The sequence below is a fragment of the Chionomys nivalis genome, chromosome 12 (assembly GCF_950005125.1).
Source record: "Chionomys nivalis chromosome 12, mChiNiv1.1, whole genome shotgun sequence".
Classification (NCBI taxonomy): domain Eukaryota; kingdom Metazoa; phylum Chordata; class Mammalia; order Rodentia; family Cricetidae; genus Chionomys; species Chionomys nivalis.
Genome location: NC_080097.1, coordinates 20,188,832 through 20,208,689, shown reverse-complemented (window position 1 = coordinate 20,208,689; position 19,858 = coordinate 20,188,832). Strand labels below are relative to the sequence as shown.

General features: G+C 43.4%; 1 protein-coding gene across 2 annotated transcripts in view; it reads left to right on the top strand.

Moving 5' to 3' along the window:
- The window catches only part of Pibf1 (progesterone immunomodulatory binding factor 1), a 163,464-nt gene extending 152,161 nt beyond the window's left edge, over window positions 1-11,303 (top strand). For both annotated transcript variants that reach the window (XM_057786205.1, XM_057786206.1), the window contains one exon: window positions 10,924-11,303. In XM_057786205.1, the coding sequence (XP_057642188.1) occupies window positions 10,924-10,974 (51 nt within the window). In that variant the 3' untranslated portion in view covers window positions 10,975-11,303. The remainder of the gene's footprint in view (window positions 1-10,923) is intronic.
- Window positions 11,304-19,858: the final 8,555 nt, after the last annotated feature.

Below are 19,858 nucleotides of genomic sequence, written 5' to 3'. Positions count from 1 at the left end.
AGGCCAGGCTGACAGCGAGGAAAGCAGGAGGCCTCGTGTGAGCAGTCTCCACACAGGCAGCTTGGGAGTCGCCGCAGCCGTGGCCATGAGCTTCCCCGTGCACATCAGCTGCTCTGCCTGTCCCCTGTTATGCTTGCTCTAGGTTCCTCTGACTCAGCCCTTTGTCTCCACACCTTTCTGTGCCTACTCCCCACAGCTACTATTTCAGCACACATTTGCTGAAGGGAAACAGATCAATTCTTTATCTCTCCAACTTGGTTATCTTCTTAGCTCTTCAAACTCCATGAAATACTTGGGTAGGGAACTGAAACTCTGGAAAGCGAAAGAGGCAGTGTGAGCCTAGAGTTAGCGGCACCTGCGCACGGAGCAGCACTGTGTGTGCCCCTCACTCGGACACCTCAGCTCAGTGCTCAGCACTTGGGAAGCCCAGCAGCATAGCTCACGTAGTGAGTTTCAGGCCAACCTGGAATTCGGGATGAGAGAACTTGTCTCAAAAAAAAAAAAAAAATTAGATTTGTATTTCTAAAGTCAGAAATAATATTGTAGCCTCTTCCATATATAGTTTAGCAGTGGGCCCTTTGAATTAAAAACCTTCTGAGTGAGCATGGAATGAGGGAAGGAGAGGCGAGCGATCCCAGACATTCTCATGTTTTGTCCATTATAAACCCAGACCGACTGCCAACTCATTGAAGTTGGGCCCTACCTGTGAAGACTTAGAAATCCATATTTGTGTCCCAGCCTGTAGCAGAGTAATTGTGTCTACTAAACACAGTCTTTCCCTTTCTTAGAAGCTGAGCTGGTTAAACTCCTGGAGCCTTGATCTCCAGCTCGTTTTCTGGATCCCAGGAGCGATCCACCAGGCGTATTTTGTCCACGTTTATCAGCCACGGTTCTTTCTAATTAACAGACCTTCTTAATGTCTTAGAATCCCCACGTTATAGATTAATGTTTTTAGCTGACTACTTCTGGATGGCACAAAGGTTTTTTGTCTTATCAGTTAATCGACTCCAAAGTCCCCCTATAACTAATGAATTACTTCTGGTAGAGTCCCAGTTAATCTCTCATTGTTTCTGCAGCAGCTTTTTGGGTGCCTCACAAATCTGGAGTACTTTGCTCTGGGACTTGTTAACACTGTACTACAATTAAAGTGTTTTTATTAGTTTGTACTGTTTCTCTATAAAATTATAAATATAATTACCTTAAGTGAGCACGTAATAATTATGGCAATGTTCATAGTAATAAAAGGTAATCATTAAGTATGTCTCAGTAATGTTACCTACATAAATAAATGAAAACTGGCTTCATCTGAAAGAAGCTCTGTGAGTTGTGAATTTAAAATAAGGACTCTTCTGGGCAGTGATGGCCTGTGTTCTTAGTCCAGCCTCGGGAGGCAGAGGCAGGTGAATCGCCTGAGTTTGAGTCCAGCCTGGTCTACAGAGAGAGTTCCAGGACAACCAGGGCTACACAAGAAACCCTGTCTCACAGGGTTTAAGGAAGGGGATGGTTAAGGACTCTCCTTACTTGAAAGGTTAATTGTTTTAATAACTGAAGGAGGAATATCAAATTTAGTACACATAGCACCATTGAATGGTGGAAGGGCCAATAGACATACTACTGCTCAAACATCTAAGGGTAGAATTACTAAAATAAAGACTAGCTAATTGTATATCTGAATTATTGTGCCCACTTATCCATGGTCTGTTTAACGTGAGAAAAGTCTTTATAAAGAGTTAGATGCCTTTGTGAGCCCTATACAGTCTCTAATACATTTGCTTATTGTTATCATTCTTTTAAAATATCTATTTCAGTATCTAACCCATATGCAAACAGCTGTTGATCTGTGGTCCGTGTTATACTAACTAAGAATTGGTAATGGATTAGAAAACTTCTAATATCTAGAAGGTAAAGCTATACTAGCAAACTAGTAATAGCACATCAGTAGCTAAAATATCTGGAAATCAATTATTAATTACTCATTTTACGGGAATCAGAAATCAACCTTTCTAAACCACTGGTACTCACTTGGCATTTGCTCACATTTTGATGGTAACAAATGAAACTTAGATATTAGGGTGGATGAGAAATCACATATTCAGTTCTAATGTAGATCAAAGGAGCATGAATTACAATTAATATATGACCAAGGGCAGAAGTTTGCCAATAGCCAGACATGATGCTGCATGCCTGTAATTGCAGCAGGAGAGCCTCATCACAAGTTCAAGGCCTGCTTAGGTTACACAGCAAAACCCCATCCAAGCCAGGCAGTGGTGGGGTGGGCCTTTAATCCCAGCACTTGAGAGGCAGGTGGATCTCTGAGTTCAAGGTCAGCCTGATCTTCAAAACGAGTTCCAGGACAGCTAGCACTGTTACATAGAGAAACCCTGTCTTGAAAAACCAAAAAAAGTAAGAAAGAAAGGAAGGAAGGAGGGAAGGAAGGAGAGAGGGGAGGGAGGGAGGGAGGGAGGGAGGGAGGGAGGGAGGGAGGGAGGGAGGGAGGGAGGGAGGGAGGGAGGGAGGGAGGGAGGGAGAAAGGAAGGAAAAATTAAGTTTATCCACAAAAGGCCTCAGCATACATGTTGTCTCTGGGTGGTAACGCTGACTTTGATCAGGTATAGCCCCACATGCCGGTCATCCCATCAGTTGTGAGGCAGACAGGAAGATTGCCACAAGTTCCCAGCCAACCAGGTCTACATATAGGATCTAAAATAAAAAATGCATTCAAGTTCGTAAAGCTAAATGTAGTACTTCTGTGTCTTGCTCATTGGGCAGTTGCTTAGAATTGTAAATGTTGCCCATAGTTCTTTCTGGTAAAGAATCATGCCGCCTGGTTAATTACAGCCATATTCTCGCCCTACTTTCTTACATGTTCTTTCATATTGCTTAGGATAAACACTTAGGTATGACCTCAAACCTCATGCCCAGTACATAGAACTGAACAGTCTCTGTTGTGACACATCCAAACCATATTCATTCATTTCCTTGTGCCAAGTAATATTATAGACAGTAGGTTCTGAAACTATTGTTCCTCTTTACATTCCAGATGGAGATAGACTATAAATCAACACACAAAAGTAGATTGAAGCTTTCTTCTTTTCGCAATAAATATTTGAAGGGATTCACTCTGATTTGAACTTTACACAATTGCATATTGAGAGGTTTCACTCTAATACCTTACAGTCTAGTAGGGGTAGGGTTATAGCTCACAGGTAGAGTGTTAACCCGGCTCTGCCTGCATTTTTTTCCTCAGGAACACGGAGGAAAAAAAAAACATCTTTATTGCCTATAATTCAGAGCTATGTTGAAGCGCTGGACCTGATAAGCCATAATCCTATCCTTCAGAAGGCAGAGGTAGGAAGCTTGCAGTTCAAGGCAAGTCTAGGGTACATAGTGAGACCCTTTCTACACAGCACATAATAGACTACCGTACAGAATTACAAAATACAGAAAGCATGGTGTAGAAGAGCAAGACAGGAAGGAGCAGCAGGGTTGAGACGGTCTAACCTCCTGAGAAGGCGATGCTTGCTTGGAAGGAGGAGAGCCTGCCCAGCCTCTGTGGGAACTGGACTCTCTCCATCCTGTCCGGACGCATAGTACTGAGGAGGGTTTTATTTGATTGTTTGCTCGGCTTGGCTTGGCTTGGTTTGGTTTGGTTTGGTGTTGGGGTTTTTAAGATAGGGTGCCATTTTATAGTCAGGGTAGCCTCCTGTGGAGCACAGGTTGGCCACAAACTCATAGCGAACCTCCTGCCTCAGCTTCTATGTGCTGGGAATATAAACATGAACCTCCACACTCACCACCTGGAGTGATTTCTAAAAGGCAGTAATCCGATAAACTAGATTCTGGTGAAAACTAGCTCTGCTATTAAATGTAGAAGGCTATAAAACGAGAAATACATAGTAAATGTGTGACCAGTTTAACAGCAGTCCACGTAACTAGCACTGGAAACAGAACATTGTTCCAGTATCACTCCCTACCTCACCCCCACTGCCAGGGTCTTAGGGATCTGTGGATGGCCTGAAACTGATGTAGAAGATAGCCGTGGATGTCTGGGCACTGCCACTTCCAATGTACATGTGCTGGGGATCAAACCCAGGACTCTGTGCATGCCGGGCAAGCACTCTGCCGTCGGAGCTGCATGCCCACCTCCTAATGCTGGTGTGACAGATACGTGCCACCAAGCCCATCTTTCAAGGTATTTTCCTTTTTTTGCTATACAATAAAATATACATAAGTTCAGCCATATTAACTACTTTACATGTATAGTTTAGTAGTATCAAATATACACAATCTTGTAAAATCTCTACCTTGATCCTTTAAATAACCCCCTCTTCTTCCTCCTCGCTGTTCTACATTCTGCTCCTGTAAATTTCACTAAATCAGATCTATCTTTCTGTGGCTGGTTTATTTCACTCAGTGTAATGTCCTCAAGATCCATGTCTGTCTCTAAAACAACTTAGTTTTAACTGAGCATGGTGGTCCATGGCTGTAATCCCAGCCCCTGGGAACCAGAAACAGAAGGATTACCCAGGAGTTTGGGGGCATCCTGATCTACCCACTGAGCTCCAAGCCGAAGAAGACCATATAGTGAGACCCTGCCTTCGTCTCAGAGGGCATTGCATTACTCGCTGTGGTCACTGTCATGCATATCCCTGACAGGAGCACAGGAGGAAGGTGTTCTGGCTCGAGGTTTTGGAGGTTTTAACTGTGACCTCTCTGCTGTTTCCCAGCATGTGAAGCAGAGAGTCATAGCAGTGGGGGCTCATGGCTAAGGCTGCTGATGGCAGTCAGGGAGCAGAGCCCAAGGCAGGGACCAGATACATTGAAAAGTAGGCTCCGGTGACTTCCTCCAGCCAAGCCCCACCTCCAGAGTTAGCGCTACCTCTCTTGTAGTACCATTACCAGGGGACTAAGTACTCAACACATGATCCCTTGGTGAACATTTCATAGTCAAACCATAACTGTCATTTAGAACTATACACATTCTTTTGAAGGTATCTGTTTATGCCTAAGGTTTACCTTATTCTATACACAGGATTCTGGGTGGTGGGGTGGTGCACGCCTTTAATCCCAGCACTTGGGAGGCAGAGCCAAGTGGATCTCTGTGAGTTTGAGGCCAGCCTGGTCCATGAGTTCCAAGACAACCAGGACTGTTACACAGAGAACCCATCTCAAAAAAACCAAAAACCTTCTTTCTATACACATGGTTCCTACCTATGCCCCATAGCGTAGTAATGAGAAAATGTGTCTGCACTACAGCATAATGCACTAGATAGAAACAAGCATAGAATATTGGGAGTGGGTCTCTCTGTAGATTTGGCCGACCTGGAACTCTGTAGATCATGCAAGCCTAACTCCCAGAAACCTGTTATCAGAGGCTGCTAGTTTGTTCCCTGCCACCCAGACTTGAAATAATCGCACAGAAGCTGTATTATTTTCAATACTGTTTGGCCAGGAGCTTAAGCATATTTCTGGCTAAGTCTTACATCTTAAATTAACCCATTTCTATTATTTTATATTTTACCACGAAGCTCATAGCCTAGGCAAGGTTCCAGCTGGCAGCTTGCATCTTTCTCCACTGGCAACTACATGGCTTCTCCTGACTCCACCTTCTTTCTCCCAGAATTCAGTTTAGTTTTTCCATGCCTATCTCTATTCTGCCATGGGCAGACCCAAGACAGCTTCTTTATTCATTCACCAATAAAAGCAACACATACACAGAAGGACTTCCCACACCATTCCCCCTTTTCTATTTAAATAAAAAGGAAGGCTTTAAATTTAACATAGTAAAATTACATATAACAAAATAGATATCAAGCTAGAATTATAGCTACAATATTTATATCTACTTTATCTTTTATCATAAGGAAGGAAAACTATAATTATAGCTACCTATTCTTCACCTCCATCAAAGACTCCAGAAGGATATAATAGTACCTAAGTAAACAGGAAGTACATTATAAGCAACTTCCAAAACTCTAGAATTGACAGAGATGTCTCACTGCCTGGACAGTTCTTCTGTATTGTGGGGCATTCATCTTTAGCCTACAGGCCCATAGTATCTGGAAGACTTTTCCACAAAGCAGGAAATTTAAGACAGTTCTACCTATATTGGCAGTTTGTCAGTCACTTTTTCTGTGTCCTGCAGAATGTCTGGCAGACTCATGAAACAGGAACCCTGAAGAACCATCTCACCTTTAGGCAAGTTCAGCAGTCATTTCTCTGTGGGTCCTGCATGTCCAGTTCATCAAGCAGTCCAGGCAAGAGCAGTTTCTTGCCCAAATGGCTAACAAACTCTATGAAGAGTCTCTTCGATTCCCATCTTCCTCTTGAAGTAGATTGGTACTTCCAGAAGCAGATGTGTCTGTCTCATGTCATGAAAAGTCCTAACTTCTTAAAACATTTTAAATGTCATATTCTGAAGGTCTCTGAAAAATTTGAAGAATACCTATCTAATTGAAATATGTTTCTATATATCTAGAAAACATAACTAACATGACTACAAGCTTGTCTATTATGGACGACTATCTATTAACATATATTTCTTAATCATACATTACATTTTTAAATGAGCTGCACAAACACAATACCCTAATCAAGAGCAGAAATATACATATAACAAAATTGGCCTTGAATTTATATTAATAAACCAAGATCCATACCAATGAAAAATTATTCATCTTTATAGCATAACACCCTTTAAATGTAAACAAACATTTATAAACAATCATTTAGGGAATTTGGGTATAGTTCTCTCCAAACTGCTTCTTGCTTTTTGCTGGACGAAGTATTTTTAGGTGATGTTCATGGCAACCTTTCAGAAGGTCTTGGTCCATCAAACCACATTAGCCTGGAAGGATTCCACAGGTTCTCATCTTCTGTGGAAACAAAAGAAGAACCTCTTTTCCAAAGCAACAAATCCTTAGACCCAAATTTTGAAGCCAAGGTAACCTTTAAAAAAAAGTATATATGTTGGTTTAGCTTAGCAGCCCATACAGTGAAATGCCTGTACTTAGCTCCTTCACAGTCAAAAAAATTCAAAGAAAACACAATAATAAGCTGGGCGGTGGTGGTGCACGCCTTTAATCCCAGCACTTGGGAGGCAGAGGCAGGCAGATCTCTGTGAGTTCGAGACCAGCCTGGTCTACAAGAGCTAGTTCCAGGACAGGCTCCAAAACCACAGAGAAACCCTGTCTCAAAAAAACCAAAAAATAAATAAATAAATAAATAAATAAATAAGAAAGAAAGAAAACACAATAGTATACATAATCTAGATTCTAGATTCTCTGCTTGGCCAATCACTTAAGCATATTGATAGTTAGCTCTTACATTTAGAATAAACCCATTTCCATTATTTTATATTTTACTATGAGGTTTGTGGCCTACCAGCAAGGTTCTGAACAGCTGGCGGCTTATGTCTTCCTTTTCTGGTGGCTCCATGGCATCTCTGACTTTACCTACTCTCTCTAAATATCTCTTTCATCCTGGCTATATTCTGTTAAGCCATTGGCCGAAAGTGTTTCTTTATTAACCAATAAAAAGCAACACATATACAGAAGGATTTCCCATACTAGAAACCCACCTGCCTCTGCTCCCAATTGCTGGGATTAAAGGTTTGTACCACTATGCTTGGCACTAACAACCTTCTTAACAAACATACCTCTGTCTTTCTTAGTAAGATAGGGTCTTATGTATCCCAGGCTTGCTCAGACTCACTGTGTGGCTGACAATAACCTTAAACTCCTGATCTTCCTGCCTCTGCCTCTCAGTGCTGAGACAGTGGGCATGAGCCACCACACCCAGCCCAAATATACCTATTTTGTTATTGTTTGAAGCAGGATCTCAGTTTGTAGTCTACACTGACCTAGAATTCATGCCCCAATCTCCTGAGGTGTACACCACAATGCCCCCAGATAAAAACATCCCTTAATTTGAATCTTAAGATATGGAGGAAAATAAAAGATTGTATAGAAATAGATTTAAAACTAAGTTCTTCCTAGTACTAGTTATGATCAAATGTCCACAATACACAGAAATTTTTTTTTTTTTTTTTTTTTTTTTTTTTGGTTTTTTCGAGACAGGGTTTCTCTGTAGCTTTGGTGCCTGTACTGGAACTAGCTCTTGTAGACCAGGCCGGCCTCGAATTCCCAGAGATCTCCCTGCCTCTGCCTCTCGAGTGCTGGGATTAAAGGCGTGCGCCACCACCGCCCGGCCACAGAAATTATTTTTAAATGTAATCTTTAAAGCGTGATTTGAATCCCAATCAACACAGTTCCAAGACAATCTGTTTTACCTTTAAAAACTAAAGCTTTTTAAGAAATATTAATTAGATATCCAAAAATCAAATATCCAATTTTATTCAATGTCAAAAGTTGGGTTTATATAGGGACCAGCTGCCAAATACTCTCATTAATATAGATCGCACTTAGATGAAAAGTTAGCAGCAGAGATCTGTTTGATCATTAAACCAGCCCTTATTGAACATCATTTTATGACTTCCCACAGAGAATGTTTATTAAGTAGATGATTCAAGTAAACAACTGTAATAACTTAGAGAAGTACAGAGGCTTGGGGCTGGATATGTGGCTCAGAGAACACTTGCCCAGCATGCATGAACCTGTGGAATCAGCCCTGGCCCTACAGAAAACCAGTCACGGTGGCTGTGCCTGTGATCCTAGTCCTGGAGGAGTCGAGGCTTCGTGGGGATCATCCTCAGCTGCATAGCTGTTTCCTGCTGTGCCTTCTTGGGAGGACGAGGTGGTCTGATGTAGCACACATTGTGTCCATGCTCCAGCTCCCAGCTGCTGGACTACACCGCCAGCCCAACAGCATAGGTGGCTTGAGGCCCACGTGGACTGTGCAAAGCTCTGTCTCAACAGCAATAATAATCCATCGTAAAGGCTCCAGGTCTTTAAAAGGGAGCCAACAAGATCCTGAGGTTTCAGGGCAGGCATCCTGAGTAGGGGAGACTTTGAACTGTGGCCTGTGGCAGGATGGCCACCAGTTTGGGACTAGTTCAACTTAACAGCAAACTGTCTCATAGCGGAGAGGGGGACAGTGGAGAATATGGAGTACTTATGATGAGGTTTAAGTGTTTTACACGCACTGTGCTACTAACTCTCCTGACCACCCTCTGGAGCCTAGCACTGTACCAGCCAAGGCCCTTAAAGGAAGCATGACACGGTTAAAGAGACCGCTCACAAGCACGTGGAAACCAAGGGAGGAAGCAGGACCGCTGCTGTTCGGAGCTATAGCTGTTCCCAGGGCTCGAAGGAATGATGGCCTTTCTGAAGAAACGGCATCCACAGACTTCAGTCACCACTACCAGACCATAGCCAGACCCCCCAAAAAAACCAGTGAAATAAATGTATGACTTTTCCTCAAACCCTCTCTGCTTCCTACTAATGAACAAATCAGAATCTAGCGGTCACAGCCAGCCACCTCCTTGGGCACACTGGCGGGGTAGAAAAGGATGAAGGGAGAGCAGAGGGCTCCCAGAACACCTTGCACAGCCCTTCCCACCACCCTCTCATGTTACATAGTATCTGAGCCGGCAGTTTGACCAGGTCTACCAAGGTAATAAATAGCTAGACATGGTGGCCGGTGCCTTTAATCCCAGCACTTGGGAAAAGCAGAGTAGGCAAATCTATTGTAAAGTTGAGGCCAATCTGGTCTACATAGTGAGATCCAGCATACCCAAAGGTATGTAGTAAGACCCTGTCTCAGAAACCACAAAGTAAAGAGGGGATGACCCAGATACCTACTACAGACACCAGGGTGGCCTTAAACTCACTCTAGCCCTTGTCCATCCAAGTGCTCAGATTACAGAGGGTCATCACCACACCCAGAAGCCCACGGACATTTTCTAAGGTAATAAAGGAGTATTGTGAACATCTCCATACTTGCATATTAGCAACTGCCCAGGTAGGAGGATCACTTGGGGAAATGCGGTCTGCATACACAAGAGGAAACTCTGGAGCTGGGGAGCTGAATCAGTGGGGAGACGTGCTTGCCAGGAAAGCATCAGGACCCAGAACCTATCTAACTGCAAGCGCAGTATCTTAAATTTATAGTCCAGTGTTCCTACACAAGGTGGAAGCCAGAGACAGGGGAGTCCACAGAAGCCTTGGGGCCAGAGAGCCTGCCTAAGTGCCAGCTAGAAATAAGAGGTCCCACCTCAGATCAAAGTGGAAAGGTAAGGACTAATGCCCGAGGCTGCCCATGGACCTCCACACATGGCCATGCACAAACAATATATAACATATATTTGATGAACTGGAGAGATGGCTCAGCCTAAGAACAAGATTGGCTCTCACTCCCCAAGTCAGGTGGCTCCCAAGCATCTATAATTCCAGCCCCAGGGAATCCTACACCTCTGGCCTCCACAAGTGTGTCCCACACACAGACACACATCCACAAACTGGAAAATAGCAAACATCTTTTAAGATGTGAGTTGAATTATAGCTCTCAAAACAATACTAGGCCCAAATAAATTAACTGGTAAATTCTACCAAACCTTTCCGGATGAAGTCACACCAATTCTCCTTAATGTCTTTAAAAAGTTAGCAACAATTTTGAATTTGGAGGTCGATAGAATGGTAGAGTGTTTGCCTGGCATGCCGGAAGCCCTGGGTTCCAGGCCCAGCTTCACACCAGTCAGGTATGGTAGAGGGGCCATTTTCTAAGAAGACAGGAGTATCAGAAGTTCAAGGTCATTTGGGGTAGTTTGTTTAAAGCCAGTCTGGGTTGCGTGAGACCTTGGAGAAGGGAGAAGAAGGGGGCCCGGCGGGTGGGGAGGGTGGGGGGGCTACCAACCTGTTTTACAAAACCAGCCTTAATCATGCTTAGTGCTGGTATGTAGTTCTCTGCATTGCCTCCTTCTTGTAAGCATTTGATTTAATTTACTCATTTTTTTTTTCTTTTCAGACTAAAACAGAGGCACAAGAATGGTCCAAGAATCAAAAGATGAAGGCCTAGTGTTTGGTGCCGGAAAAAGCCAGAACACAACCCTAACCTAGCCAGGCCCCTCCCTCCGCACCGTGCCCCCAGCCAGGCCCCTCCCTCCACACCATGCCCCCAGCCAGGCCCCTGCTTTGGAGTGGAGTATTTACTCCAGAAGCACTCTGTTGAGGGAGAAAGGTTCTTTTTAATCATGTACTTGACATTTTCAAATATAAGTAACTTAATGTTTATTTTAACTAATGTTAAATTAAGAAATTTCAGTATAATCAATATATAAAGTACAAATAGTTGTATGCTTTATATTTTGGTTTTATGTATTTTGTTATAAAAATAAATGCCTTCTATCCTCTAACTAGATTGTAGAGTTTTCATAGAGAGTTCTTTGTAAGGGTTTGGCTTATTTTGATGAATATTTTGATGAATAAACTTCCTGAACTATATAAATTCTGAGATCACATAATATAAGTACCAAAATACCTGACATTCTTTAACACTAAGAACCATTTGTGGCTGGACAGTGGTGGTACATACCTTTTAGTCCCAGAACTTGACACAGAGTCAGGCAAATCTCCGTGAGTTCGATGCCAGCCCAATCTACAGATCAAGTTCCAACATAGGTTTCAAAGTTACACACACACACACAAAAAAAAAAGGAAAAAAAAAGGAGAAAAAAAAACCTGTGTCTAAAAAACAAAAAAAAAATCATTTGTGGGGCTGCAAAACCATCTAAAATCCATGCCAGAAACTCAGACAAAAGGGGAACTGATTCCCAAAAGCTCCTGTGCTCTCTTTTTGTACACCAGCATACATACGAACAGCACGCTACATACAACACAGATAAGCCTTATTGTTTTTCTTTTGTGAAGAGGCGTTTCCCTTTGTTTGTCTTTGAAACGATCTCACTGTGTATCTGTGGCAGGCCACTATGTAGTCTAGGCTAGCCTCAGACTCACCTAGCTCCCAGTGCTGAGATTAAAGGTGTGTACTACCACACACCTGACTCTTAAAAAAATGTGTTGATGTTCATGGCTTTTTCCCTTATATTTCCTATTCTCATTAAGCAGGAAAGTCTGCTGTCTGTGGTGAAGTAACAGTTTGCTGAGAAGTCTTAACACTCTTAATCAGGGGGCAGTGCCAGGCACACATCTGTTCAGTGGGAAAGGAAGCAGTCGGATTTGTTCTGTCTTATCGTACGTGTTCCCTTAGGTATGTGGACATGCCTAAAATCCCAGCCCTTGTGTGGGGAAAAGGAATGGTCTGGGGCTGTTTGTAGCTCAGTGATAGAATAAAGGCTTAGCCTGCAAGAAGTGTTCAACACCAGCACCACGGAGGAGGACATGCAGCAGCAACAGAAGACACTGGGCGTGGAACCTAGGGTGTTGAGCTAAGAGTTCAGCATTGTGCTACATCACCAACCTACAACATAGACAGATATGTCATAAGGCAAGATTACAACAGAGATTTTGTTATTTCCCGCCTCAGGTGCTGGGGATTGAACATAGGGCCTTGTGCATGCTAGACAGGCATTCAACTGAGTTACCTCCCTAGCTTTAGAGGATGGACCTTAATTGACTTTACTTTTTACTGTAGAAATAGACCACTTTATTCTATCAAATAGAGTCAGTGTTTCAATTAACTGAACAGAAATGGTTGGTTTTATAGACAGGCAGACTGAAGTTCTGGACAAAATCAGAGAAGGACCCACCAGGAGTCCTCAGGGGGGCAGCATTTGTTTGGTTTGAGTCCACAAGCCAGGCCTCAGTTTACACTGGAAGTGTCCGTGTGGAGTCGTCATTTGTTTCTTTCTTTGCTTTAAAATGAGCTTTGGCTGTGTGGCCCGGAAATCACTCTGCAGATAAGAATTGCCAAAAATTTGCAGCAATCCTCTTCCCTCTGCCTCCAGAGGGCTGGGATTACAGGTGCACACCTCTGTGCACGGTCTCTCGCTCCTCTTGTATCCGACCATGAAGTTACCAGAAATATTCACCCACCCCCCCCCCGGGCCTTTTCTCTCTCCATTTTGTAATTAATACATAGATGAGAAGTTTCTGCCCTGTGCTCAGTTACAATATGCCAGTACTTAACAAATAATTGTCTCCCATCCAAACTGCCCCCTTTAACACCTGCCTCCTTGACAGTCCTGTTCACTGTCCCATTGCTCCTTAAACTTAACATGTCCAGAGCTGAACTCCCCCAGCTTGTCTTCTGGAGATGTCATTTTCAATAAAGCATACACCCTACCACCAGCTGTGACGCATCCACAACCTGCCGTCACCCCTGACCCTTCCTGTAGCTCCCCCACTAACCCCAGCCCTCAGTACTCAAGTCCCAAGCCCTAATGGTCTATCTCGCCAAACGGTTATTTTTTTTTAAAGAATTATTTATTTTCGTTCTATGTGTATTGGTGTTTTCCCTGGATGTGTGAACGTGTTCCACATGCATGCCTGCTCTTGATGGAGTTCACTGGAAGGTGTAGGATCTCCTGAGCAAACACACAACAGTGGGAACCAAACCTAGCCCTCTGCAAGAGCAGCAAGTGTTCACAGCTGTTGAGCCCAATCCTGTTTTGTTTTGTTTTTTAAACAACGAATGAATGGATATTACCAAATACACGTGAGAGTGAAGGGAAACAGAGGAGAGAGAAAATCACCATCTCGATTATAGTAATGTTTGTGGTATAAAACCGTCAGTGCTCACTAAATGGTGTTGAGCTGGAGGCCTCTGGGGATGACTAGGCTTTCACACTAGTAGTCAAGCCCTTTAACACTAGGTCACGTCAGACTGGCTTAGCTGAGGCTAGCCTTGAATTCCTTCCTTCCTCTTTCAAGAGCTGGAATGGCAGGCGTGTGCCACCACGGCTTAAATTACACCTTTTAAAAAGGCGCACCAACTGTTTTACTCAATGAGAATGTTTTCTTTCTTTCTTTCTTTGGATTTTTTAAATTGATTTTTATTGAGCTCTACGTTTTTCTCTGCTCCCCTCCCTGTCTCTCCCCTTCCCCTCAACCTTCTTGCAAGATCCCCATGCTCCCAATTTACACCAGGAGATCTTGTCTTTTTCTACTTCCCGAGGATGTTTTTCAAAAGAGGTGAAAGTACTTGGGGCAATCACAATCTAGCAAGTTCTGACAAAGCCAATGATTTGGGTAACCATTACCAGGAATGCAAAGCAATTAGATAAAGGATATCAGAGACTCTGTGTCACCTGACTTCCAATCAATCTTATCATCCATCAGTAGAAAGGAGACAACCAGAAAAGACTCTTGGTGGGATGCTGTGAACTCAAAAACAGCGCTTGTAAGTATCCTTGCAAAATAAAGTTTCAAACTGGCCCAGATCAAGTCTTCAAGTCAGATATAACTTCCAGTCTTCGGGAACAGAACACAGAAATGCCAAGTTAGTGTCGGAAGCTCAGTGGTGAAGGGGCTGCTTAGCCTGCACAGGACTCTGGGTTCTAGCCCCACGCTGCAGAAGTCAGGTTTGCTGCTGCTGCCTCTCCTCCCAGCACTCTGGAGGTTGAGGCCAGTGGATTGGGAGTTTAAGGTCACCCAGGACGGTGTTGAATTCCGATCTCAAAAAGAAAGGCAAGGGAGTGGGGAAGGGGGAAAGGAAAGAGAAAGAAAATAAAATCTAGCTAAATGATACTAAGAGGCAGTTTAGTAAATCCAGAATGTGAAACATTCTGAGCACTGGTAATGCTGACTTTATTTTTTTTCCAGGCTTTTGCAGTAGGCAACGCTATGAAATAATGAGGCTGTCATTTAATGGAAGGGAGAAAAAAAATCACAAGTTCCTCGTGATGGATTCAATTCTCATTGGGATTTCAGTGCCTGGGTTTTATGTGTGTATTTCATGGCCTACGTGTGAGTTCCCATCACTACCTGACCATATCACCCCACACCACTCCCTAAACCACTCCAGTGGTTTCTGGTCGCTTCATTGGCTGTCTTTTCTTCCCTGACAAAACACCGAAGAACAATCAGCTCTGAGGAAGAAAGGTTGGCTTGGGCTCAGGGCCTCAGAGCTTTCAGTCCAGGGTGAGTTGGCACCATTATCTTTGGGCCTGGGGTGGGGCTGAGCCCGCTGGCGGGGTCACATGACCAAGCAAAGCTGATTACCTCACCACAGCTAGGAAGCAGCAAAAGCAACAAGTCCCTTCAAGTCCCTCCCTCAGTGATGTAACCTCCTTCTACCAGACCCCACTTCTTAAAGGTTCCCTTGTTCCCCTAATGCTGCCACATGTCATTTGGGGACTTAAATTTGATGATTGTGACATCCTACTTACTGTATGAGTGAGGCACCTAGGACTTAAAATTAGAGGCATAGTTGTCCTCGAGTGTTTTTGGAGAGCTGAGCGTGTTATTCTCTGAAGTCTAGAACATTTCTTTTTCTCTCCCATGTTTCCTTTGTTTGGGTTTTGTTTACTTGTTTGAGATGTGATTTCATGTGGCCCTTACTGACTTTGAACTCTATACCTCCAAGATAGCCCTGATCTCCCTGCACTACCTCCCAGGTGCTGGGATTATAAGCACCATGTCACCATGCCTGGCTGCTATTTCTTAAGTCTTTTTTAACTAATTATTTTTAATATTTTTGAGGACAATCTGAGATAGGAGAAACCCTCATCAGAATATATTGTATGAAAAATATTTTCAATAAAAAATATTGTATTTACTCTTTAAAAATATATATACTTACATATAAATATGTGTATGTATGTATACTGATTATAATTACTCCCAGTATCCTCTCAACACGATCTTCCAACATCATATAATCACAGTTTACACTGCACTACATTATAAGAACTCAATTTTATAAGTAGAAAACATACAATTGAAGTAATTATGAGCTGAAAGCCAGTGGGTCATATTTTAATAAATAAAATTCAAGCTTTTTAGCCAGGTAAGGTAGGCATACTATAATCTCAGTATTTTTGGATGCAGAAGCAACAGGATCAAAGTTCAAGACCATCCTGGGCGACACAGTTAAAAACAAAACTGTAAATGACCAGACAGATGAGCCTGGCTTTTACCCCAGCTTAGTCTTTCATTGGTGTGATGGCTGCAATCTTATTATTAAACTGTACATCAGTGACAACTTTTTAAAATCATTTGCTATTTGACCAGTTAGCTCTTTGTCTACAACACTGCAGAACTCATCTCTTTCAGAGTAGAAGCGCCAAGCCTTAAAGGCTCGTGCGCTGGCATAGCCTTATCCTTCTAAGACAGTAGATTCCAGCGGTTGTTCTGCCCTTCGGCCAGAGTGGCGCACACCTGTGATTCCAAGAACTGGGAGGCAGCAGCAAGGACAGATATAAGGATGAGGACAGCATGGACGACAGTGAGACACGGTCTCAAAAGCCAAAGCAAGGGCGAACGAGATGACTCATGGCGTCAAGATGTTTGCGGTCGAGGCTGGCGATGAACTGGTCCCCTGCTGTCCAAGAGACCTGAGTGGTGAAGAACTGAACGAAGGATCGAACTCATTTCTAAAATACTCCTGGCTCGTTTGTCAATTTGACACCATCCAGGTTCTGTTGGGAAGAAAGAACTCGAACTGAGAAAGTGCCTCCACCAGACTGGCCTGTGGGCAAATCACTGAGGCTTTCTCTTAATGATTCATGTGGGAGGGCCCAGCCCACTGTGGGTAGTGGCACCCCGGGCATGTGGTTTGTGGTGCTCTAGATAACAAAGCAGGCTGAGCAAGCCATGAAGAAGGCAAGCCAGGAATCACGTGCGCTGATTCTAACACTTGGGAAACTGAGGCCAGGGAATATCAAATACTGGACCAGCCTGGGCTATATAGTGAGAATCTGTCTCAATAAAACAAATAAACAAGTGGGGTGGTGGGGAACCCACAAACACCAAGAATTTTCAAGCATTATATATATATATCATAAAATATATATATTAAAAGTATAATTTTCTCTTGTTTTTAATAATTCCCAGTCTCTGTTTGGGAGGGCGCTTAGTGGAAGCAGTTTCTCACCCTAACAGAAAAGTATATCAAACCTGAAGGCTTGTGTTTCTGAACGCTTGACAGCCACCCCCCAAGAGGACAGGTTGTGGTGGTGAGACAGAATAAAGGCCTTCACAATGATCAGCATCCAGCCACACAGCTGGAGTTGGTTGCCGATGGGCACAGTGCACTCTACGCTAGTTCACAGCTTCCAGGCTCCAGGAGACAACCTGCTTCTCGAAACCAAGCCCCCTTCTAGGTCAGCCACTCTGCATTCTTCATCCCTTAAACCCCCCAGTTTATTTTCCCTGGGTTCTTCAGCCCCCTTCTGCAGAAAATGCCACTGTCTGCCTCCCGTCTGATTTCCTGTGGCCGTAGGCTGTCCCAGCACACACAGAATGGGAGAATAGAAGAGACGTAGAACCCAACTGATCAGAATCAAGCTTTGCAAAACACTGTCTCTGGATGCACGTTGCCAATGCAACTGTTCATTTTATAGGGTTCATTGGACAGCCCTGCCCCTGCCCACCATCCCTTTGTCTCTCTTGTTTCTCTTTCTCGGCTCACACGTAGATAGATCTTAGCCTGGAGTCTGTGAAGTCACTCTCACTGACTTCACACACCTTTACTCTACTACTGATAAAGACACCCTAAGGACAGGCTCGTTTCAGCTCAATCTGGGTTTGAAAGTGTCCCTCTGTGGTTATGACAAGCACGAAGGCAGGAGCATGGGGCAGCTGGTCACAGTGCTTCCAAGATCCTGAAGTGGAGGTGTGTGAACACGGGCATGTGGTTCGCTTTCTCCTTACCCAGCCAACATCTACTCAGCTCAAGGACCCCAATTCAGAAACTTCCTCAAAGACATGCCCAGGGGTTTGTATCCATGGTGAGTCTGACCCCTACCAAGCTGACAATCAAGATGCTTTCATGGTGATTCTCAACCCTTCCAGCTGACAATCAAGATGTTTCCATGGTGATTCTTAGTCCCTCCAAACTGAAAATCAGGCTGTTTCCATGGTGATTCTCAATCCCACCAAGCTGACAATCAAGATATTTCCATGGCCGGGCGGTGGTGGCGCACGCCTTTAATCCCAGCACTCGGGAGGCAGAGGCAGGCGGATCTCTGTGAGTTCGAGACCAGCCTGGTCTATAAGAGCTAGTTCCAGGACAGGCTCCAAAACCACAGAGAAACCCTGTCTCGAAAAACCAAAAAAAAAAAAAAAAAAAAAAAAAAAGATATTTCCATGGTGATTCTCAACACTACCACTTGACAATCAAGATGTTTCCATGGTGATTATCAGTCCCACCAACCTGGTAATCAAGATGTTTCCATGGTGATTCTCAACCCTACCAGCTGACAATCAAGACACACCAACACACCCAGCAAATGATTTATACCTACATCTACTTCTCCCTCGTTCTTTGTTGTTTGGTTTTGTGTTTTGAAATGGGGTCTCCTGAACCCCAGACTGACCTCAATTCACTAAGTAACCAAGGATGACCTTGAACAGTGTCCTCCTGCCTCAACATCATCCTGAGTGTCGAAACAGCATGCATTAGAGGCCGTTCTTGCTGTGGTTTTGTTGGTGTTCTTGCTTATTCTTGCCCAGGCTACCCTGGAACTTTCTGTAGCCTAGGCCGACTTCCAACTCTCCTCAGGCTCTTAGTTCTGGAATTGCAGACATGAGCTGCCATCCCTCATTTAATTCTGATATTTTGATATCCCTCTCTAAGGGATATATATGATCTCTAATATATTGCTTAGTGTGGGATAACCCACAATCATAGTACCCAAGAGGCTGAATCAGTAGGGTCATGAGTTTGAAGCCAACTTGGACTATAGAATGAGTTCAAGGCCAACATGAACTATATAGTGAGACCAAATCCCAATTAATAACAACAAGTATTACCAAAGTCATTTAAATATATGCAAATTAATAGAATGTTTGTCCAACATATTAAAAAACCCTGTTTTTGTCTCATATGACAAAATGAATACTAGTTTTCCTTTTAATTTATTTTTTGTGGGGTTTGTTTGTTATCGATGTTGTGGGGATGGGAACCAGGGCTTCCTATAGTGAGACTATCATTGGGTTACATCCACAGCAACAAAAATAAATAAGTTCACCTGCAATATAAGCATCGTTTCAGTCATCACTTTGTACACATTGTCTCTCGGTCTTAGGAGGCAAGTGTGGTGGATCTCACCTGCAATTCCAGTACTCAGGAGCTGAGGTTGGAGGACCACTATAAGTTGGAGATCGACCTGGTCTACATAACAAGTGTCAGTCCAGATAGGACTACATAACAAAACCCTGTCTCAAAAAAAAAAAAAAGGAATGAATAAATGAAAAAAAGAAAAAAGAAATTAATTTTAAAATAGAATTTCTTGATACCACTGACATTTTCTTCCATTACACGATTTTCAGGAATTCTATGGCATCCTCAGAAGCCAGCGCCCTTTCTCTCTCAGCTCCTTCTGTGGCTCCCCTCCCCCTCTTTCTCTCTCCTCTCTTGCATTAGTTAATTTTCATTGCAGTATTAAAATACCATGACCAAAGGCAAACGAGTGAAGAAAGAGTTGCTTTTGGCTGATGTCGAAGGAGACCTGGTAGCAGATTGTCGGAGCAAAGCCGCCAAGTGTATGGAGGAAGCAGAGCAGTGGACAGGAAGTAGGGGAAGGATGGACGCTCTCAAACCCACCCCTTCAGCAAGGCTCTGCTTTGGAAAGGTTCCTTAAGCTTCGCCAACTGTGCCAACCAGGACCAGGTGCTCAAATCCTGAGCCTATAGGAGACAGTCAAGCTACTGCACCTGTTTGTATCCCCTCCTCCTCCCACTTCATCTTTCTGGTTTTTAAAACATTTACTTTAATTAGTTTATAGTTATCCTTTTGTGAGATAGGATTTTTCTATTATGTAATTCTGGCCGTCCTGGAG